This window comes from Hyalella azteca, unplaced genomic scaffold (genome assembly GCF_000764305.2).
Source record: "Hyalella azteca isolate HAZT.00-mixed unplaced genomic scaffold, Hazt_2.0.2 contig2748, whole genome shotgun sequence".
In the NCBI taxonomy this organism is placed as follows: domain Eukaryota; kingdom Metazoa; phylum Arthropoda; class Malacostraca; order Amphipoda; family Hyalellidae; genus Hyalella; species Hyalella azteca.
Window position 1 is genome coordinate 626,857 of NW_025933011.1, and position 7,793 is coordinate 634,649.

Here is a 7,793-nt window from a genome sequence, read left to right on the forward strand (position 1 = left end):
TAAGTCAAAATTTTGCAGTGTCTTGTTTCCATAAGTAATGATGATGATGATATGGCTGCAGATGATTCGATTCTTTGAAGTTTATTTCTGTCGATGCACTCAGGGAGTCCAATCTATCTATGCATTCTCTGCTCAACTAAGTCGATGTAAATGAAATTGTGGGCTTATTGTCAGCCAGTACGCCTGTAATTTTTAGATTCACCGTACACCTATTAAGCGCCTGTACATCTGTAATTGGAAAACGTTATATGCTGCAAATCAAGTAACACGCAAGAATTAAAATGACACAGGAAGACACTTAAATTTGAGGACCTAACACCGTAGACTTTACTATATTTTGTCATCCTGATTTCAAAGCCGTCTCTTCCTCGAAGATTTGTCTAATTAAGCACACATGTTGAGGTTCTAACACTTACGAATAAGATTCTTACTCCAAGAAAGTGTATTTTTGGAAATAATTAGGTGTAGTGAGAAGCTAAAAACAAAATTGGATGATAGTTGCAGAATACTTACCTCTTACACGTGTTGTAAGGAAGAAAATAGATATGTTTTGAACATGTAGTGATAGTTAATTTACCGGAAAATAAAATTGGAAATACCATCAACTCGCAATAACCAATGCCTTTCCAATTTGAAAAAGTCATTAATATCCGATATTCAGAAGCACTAAAATCGCAAAATCAGTAGCAAAAGTTGTCAACAGAACGTGTAATTAAATTTCCATAATCAGCGTAAGATATGAAACAAAGTATAATAATCTAGGGAATTAAAGCTCTAAGCTGGGGTTTCTAGGTGAATATATTCTTCAAAATAACAAGTTAGATCTCTTGGCTTGAGTTAACGTCAGAAGGTTGCGTGCCAGTTTCTCGTCGGCTGATGCAGCTGATAAGAAGAGTTTGCCTCCTACCGCTCGATGTAGAGAAGTATGGCACACACGCTTAACTGACACCTCGTTTCTTCCTACGTTTACTTGGCTCTGCTTACAATATAACGATCAGGTAACTGACATCATTTCAAAATTCAATAGCGGTTTAAGCGCAGATACCTACATGCTTACAAAAAAATTCCAAATTATTGCTACAGATTATAAGACAGTGATTTTATTAAGTTAAAGCAGTTTCATCTTTAAATTCCACTATTCAAGAAAATATGCAAAATTAAATTTCCATAGCAACATTATGGAAAGTTGCAAAACAAAATGAGGGCAGCTCCAGTATCCTCTTCTCTAACATTTCATCATGAGTTGATCTTATTAATAACTACAGAGTTAGTGCTAAAAAAACACTCGAGTTTGCACAAAAATTTCAAATTTTGAATAACAAGATAAGAAGATGAACAGTAAAATTTTCAGAATATAATAAGAAGATCACTCACATTTGCAAAAGCACTCGAATTGAAAAGAACACTCAAATTTTTGCCATAGAATTTTAAATTAAAGAGGATCTTATGTGCGTCGAAACTCTTACATTGCAATTTTCCCTTCGTTTAAATTCCCTCGGCATCCATTATTGTGCATTGTTTATTCACGTGGAACGATCGTACTACATTGAAAGTTAAAACATTTATCAGGTCGAGTCCTGTATATGCTTTACTTTGAATACTTTGAACAAAATGTCGGTTATGAATTAAATAGCTTACAAAATAATTAATTGTCGTGCACATTTTATAACTCCGCGCATCGTACGACAAGTTAGACTACGGCTACAATCATGCACCTCGTTAATATGAAATCAAATTTTAAATTTCTTTCGCATTTGCAAAAAAACGCGCGATGACGCTCGTACCGACGTAATTAGTTGATTCCTGAATGAGCCCAGCGAGTAATTTATTTATCAAGCAAGTAATTTTCTGACTGCGGAGTTAATTTAAATTCATGAATTCTAAGCCAGAAAAGGCATTCTATACATTGCAGTCACGTGAAGCAATAACGAAGATTTTAACTCGCTTTGATAACTTCATAATCAAGAACCGACAGAATTCACCGCTGATGTTAAAATTTTGTTGACTTCCATTAACGCATTCTACTCAATTCATCTTATTTAAAAACATTTTTAGTTTTTAGTGATAAAAACAATTTACTACAGAATCTACACAACCATGTCATTATTACTCCAATTTATCGACGTCGGTAATTACAAATTAAATTATTCCTACCAGTTTTTTCGCTCTGTTGCATTTGTTTAGCGTAATAATAATTCAAACAATAGTAATTCAAAAAAGAAAAAGTAGGGAATTCGAGCCTTTGTTTTGAAAGGAATTTTGAAGTTAGAACGCACATTCAAATACTTTTTAAATACCGCAAAATACATTATTCTATCAATCTTAGCCATAATTTGGTACACTTTGACACAATAATTATTCTCAACATAGTGAGCAGTCGAGATACCAAAAAGATATCTTGACTACGAAATGGAAACCATGGTCATTCAAACGATACGCCGAACTGAGCAACTTTTTAATAGTTATAAAAAATCAATTTTCCACTCTCTTGTAGATTAAAATTTAGAGCATCCAATGATACACGGCAACGGCACGGCACGAGCATCACGCTGCAACAATTTGATATATTTTATCAATGTTTTACTAATTTGTCGAGTGAACATTCAATTCCAAATAGGTTTTTTTTCATTCTTTTGTTCCAATTTAAATAAATATTTGTTGTACTTCAGCTAAGAAATCTGAACACAAATTCAGATTATATAACATCAAGCAGCCAGCATTTTAGCATTTAGAATCTCCCCGACTTCAGCGGGGCAATATTATTACGAACTGATTTTTTTAAAATTCCAAATTGAGTGCTTCCTCATTCAAATCGACTCAGCTCTCGAGAACCAGACGCGACCAACAGTCGTTCTTTCAAGTAATTTCCTAGCGCCCCAACATTTCTGTGAAGATGTTGACTCGGTCCACACCGAGACGGAACGCTGCAATAGATGTCTCGCTCAAGGAGCCTTCCTGTGGACCCTAATTACATTTTGTGTCGCAGCTTCTCTCTGCCTGATATCGGCTTCCTGTAATGAGCAGTCCGGCGTCTGGCTGGAGTTCTGAGCTGTGCCAGAGTGGCACTACAACCTTGCTTTGGTATTCATTTTTCAGGGCTCGAGTATCACCCAAGTCATCATCCAATTGTGTCAACATTGACACTGATTTTTACCAAGAATTTATTTCAGGCTAATAGATATCGTATCTAATATTTTACGCTTTGATAACTTGATGAAGCCTAATGAGAGTAGCAATAAATTTTGATAATAAATGGTGACTCATTTACAGGTTACGCATGCAACTTGAAAGTTAATCAGTTAGTTCCCGTAACTTTTTATGATGTGTTCTCAACATTAACATGATGCTCCTCAATACGAGTGTACGTCACCTCGTATATGAGTGTACATCATTACGATTCATATTCTCCTATTTTAATTTAATAGGAAATCATATGAAAATATTTTATTCCACTCATAGCTGGTTCCGTTGCTTTTCACACAGACACAAGACATTTTTCTATATACTAAAAATTGACTTACTCTGGGATATCAACGAATTCCCCGGTGTTGTTGAAAGCCCAACGATACGCTGTCGCAGGAGGATCGGCTTCCACTCGACACGTGACGGTTGTTTTCTCGAGCCTCCCGACACCGTAGACGTCCGACTGCTCGACGCGGCACACCGGCGAGTCTGCAACGGCAGACGCGGGACATAAGGAACAGAGTAAAATTGAGGTCAGAACAGGTGAACAATGATAGGTGGAAACATAGAGAAAAATATCTTAAGAATTTGACGGCTGTCCCCTGAGTTGCGTGTGACAGATGTGATTTCAGAGTCCCGTTAATATACGTAACATGTGATATCGTGGTATAATAGGCTCAGCATATCAACCCCTAAAGTGGTTCTTTTCCTCAATCACCCATACCGTTGTCAAGGGCTTCATGTTTGACCCAATAAAAATAAAGTTTCACATTCAGATTTTTCCCAACATGAAATTGACTGTGATATTTGATCTAACATAAATATCTCTATTTATTTAGATTTGGAAACAAACACGTCAACAAGCACAAAAAATGTAAACAAAGGAATATAATTTTTAGAACATTACCAGAGAGAACTTGACACCAAGTATTAAAGAACAGAGGATAATAGAGAAATAAACAATTTTGTGATCATTGATGAATTATCACAACTGAGATCACCTGAGTAAGTAGATAATGTTTTCGAGCACATTTATTAACCCTTCAAAAACACCAATTTCTTTTTTGTGATTTTTTTTTGTGCCAAATACTAACTTTTAAAAAGTATTCTGAAATGGAGAAAACTTTTATTATTAATTCTGGCAAGAATAATATAGCTTACCATTAAAACTAAAAAATTTTATTCTGAAGCCTTGATACGGCCACTCAAGGTTGTTGGCCGCATGGTAGAGCTTTTTGCCAACGTCTGCCTAAGTACAACATACCTCGGTTAGGACATTGCGAAGGGTAATTGGATTCTGCCAAACTTACACTCGCGGAGCTTATGTAGATGTCAGTAGTTTGTTGCGCTACACACCGGTCTATCGTGGACAGGAAATAAGCTACAGGTATGGCAAATATCGTGTGAGATAAGCCTGTCTATTCATAAATATTATGACCAGCAAGACTAATCTTGCAGAAAAGAAACAGTTACGTCCGCAACCATTTTCACATCATTCCCATGAAGACACATTTCAAATTGTAAAACCTGTTGTGTATGACTTTGAAGAATATTATACCTCCATTACAAAAGAAATTATTCAGTTTTAACTAATTCAATATGACTCCCTAATACATTTGAAACGAGTTATTTTGTAAATGTAAAAAAATACAATTCTCAAGCTTCTGAATTAAATCTTAATTATGTCTATTTTACGACGTGACTGTATTTTTCTGAACAAATATGACTAGACACGATATTGACTGGAAAATCTGCAAAAAATAAATGAATAGCTAGCGATTTTTACTTTATAAGCAGGAACAGATCTAAAGATGATTGTAAAACAAATTAATTAATACATATCGTTTATGCAAGATCTAGAAGACCTGATTCTATTTTCAATCAAATTAAAAAAAACTGAGTAGGTTTTTATCCTTTACATGAAACGCTGAATTTCCAAGAATGTGAGAAATTATGACATTTACGGAGGCTACATGCCTGAAAATAATGCACGTGGAACTCAAATCTATTTATCTCTCAGGAAGTGAGCTAATGAGGTATTCATTTTAAAATGTGACCTTTCTATTAAGCGCCATTCAAAAGGCGCAAATAAATTAATAGATTAAAATTATATTAATAAATATTTCGAAGTTTCGTGGCAGATACCTACTGGGCATCTTCCATATAAACGAATAAGTTTCGCTCACATCGAGTTAATATTTATAGGAAAATTAAAGCTCACGTTTGGAATTACCAACGCATCTTCCTCTCATTTGGAATTACCGAAATTTTAAAAGATAATATAGTTAATTAATCGATGTACATTCTTTATCTCCACTTCGTATGGTGATGAAATTTTAAGACCGTTTCTTAGCTTCTATCGAAAATGGACGAAGAATCTAAAAGTAAAAAAAAATAAAATAAAATATAAATGCGAAGAAATTCATCATATTTTATTCAAATAATTTTTTCATGAAAGTAATGTTAATTTTGTAGAAATCTTTTTTCTGCTAAATCATTAGCAGAAAAATAGTCGCTATACATAATTCATAATCATTATATTGAGTAAATTTAAAACTTATTTCATATCTTTATGTAAAATACAACACGGAAAACGTTTTTCATACTCTCCTATCGATCATGCATCAAGCAAGTGTAATAAATTAAAATTAAGCAACAATATAATTAACTAATATAATTTTAATCGCTGTCGAAAATTCAAATAAAGGAAGAAACTCCCGTCCTCCTGTTTTTTTAAGCCTTGCTTTATAGCAATAATTCCTGCGCACACCATCAAGCTTATCAACCATTTCCCACACAAGTATCAAGTGGGATGCGATATCCGGTTTCTCGAGGGGACACTTGTGTCTTAGTCAGAACAATTGAAACATGCGATATCCATCTCAGTTTTATATATGAGGAGAATAATTCTAATTCCTCATTTTTGTTTATTTTAGCTATCCGAGGAAATAAGAACTCACGTCAGTTGAATTCAATCCCAAGCCAGTTTTTTCACTCTAAATCTGTTCTTGCGACTTACATTTGACGTTAAGCATGACCGGCTTGGATGAGTTGAAGCCCTGGGAGTTGGTGGCTGAGCAGGAGTAGACTCCGGCGTGCCGTCTCGTGACTTTTTGTAGGACCAACGACTTTCCGACCACCATCACTCCCGCACTCACGTTCTGTTCGAGGTCCTTGCCCTGCGAGACAAATAAAAATGTATACATTCATTTTCTCAACAGGCATACTATAAGGCCTTTTCACACCGAAACCAAAGAATTCCTAAAACGAGAAAGTCATCGGAATAACAGTGATGCAAACAATTGGAGAGTACCAGACATGCGTGACGAAAGTTTCCAATGGTAGAATCATGTAAAAAGAAGACAAACGGTGTTACCATCTTGAAGAGACGAAGAACGGAGAAGTGATGAGGCAGTAGCAAAACGGACAGATTAATCATTATTGAAGATCTTCAGCACGTTACGAAAAATGTAAGGGAAGAGAAAACAATCTTGTTTTCGTAACAACTACACCTCACAGGTGAGACCATCTGCCAGATCTCTGTGCGTGGGAGCTCGGGAACAATGCACCTGGGATTTCAAAATCACTTCAGAATGTAACGAGCGAAAAAGACCGTTAAAGAGGCACGAGATGAAAGTATTAGCCGAAAGCTACATCCAAGGTTCAGAAAAGGAAAAGTCTCAATCTTAAATTGGCATTAAATGCACGCGAATTCGAATAGAATCCAGTTGAAATAAGTTTTGCGTATGAGGATGAATGCAAGAAATAATCTAGTGTAGATAAATACATTTATATGCCGAAAAATATTTATTTGGGAGTTTGTAAATGATCTGAAATTATAAGTAGTTATATAAAGCAGACGTGAATTAGAATAGGTGACACTATCAAGTAACTACCGATAAAAATATAAAGTTTTTATTTGAAACAAACTGACATTCACAATAATTATTATGACACAATTATGACTGACAATAAATAGAGGAGCAAGTCTGGTCGAGTGTGCATAGTCTCACTTACGCTTTAATTCTCTTCGACGTTTATGGCACATTTCTTGGCAGTGGAAGCACTAGCAATATGTTGCGAGATGTCAAAACTAATCCTGCGATACTGAAAATCTTTCCTAGAATTTGCAGAAAGAAAATATTTTCAGCAATGATTCCATGAATTGTGAGCTTCAGCTAAGGGCATGAGCGATCAAGAAATGTACATTATTTCTGCATATTATTGCGTAAAAAGCAGGCAAATAAATATTGTGAAATCTTTGAAAATATGGCTAAAAGAAAACTAGTTACTTTACACATCAAGTACGCGTGCATACATCTAGATATATAATCACCCGCATAAATATTGGAGCCTTTTTTTAGAAGAAGTTAAAAACTAAATTTTCTCTGAGATGGGCTGAAATGAAATGTGAGAATGGGCTCACGTGTGTCATTATTCATTTTCTTGATTTTCCTTGGGGTTGTATAACTAACATGTTTGTCTTATTAATGCAGTACGGCAAATTTGTTTGTCTTATTAATCCAACGACTAATATGTGTGCCTTATTAATGAAATTTAGGTTTGTCGCAATGGAGGGTTCAGAAGCAAAATTTCAGCTGACTAGCAGG

At 35.0% G+C, this 7,793-nt stretch overlaps 1 protein-coding gene across 1 annotated transcript in view; it reads right to left on the bottom strand.

The window, feature by feature from the left end:
* LOC108681272 overlaps positions 1 to 6,752 on the bottom strand; it is a gene marked incomplete at its 5' end in the record, with an annotated part of 28,670 nt that extends 21,918 nt beyond the window's left edge. Inside the window, 3 exons of the mRNA XM_047885664.1 lie at positions 3,522 to 3,672; positions 6,203 to 6,362; positions 6,701 to 6,752. Of these exons, the coding sequence (XP_047741620.1) occupies positions 3,522 to 3,672; positions 6,203 to 6,362; positions 6,701 to 6,752 (363 nt within the window). The remainder of the gene's footprint in view (positions 1 to 3,521; positions 3,673 to 6,202; positions 6,363 to 6,700) is intronic.
* Between the last annotated feature and the right edge of the window lie 1,041 nt (positions 6,753 to 7,793).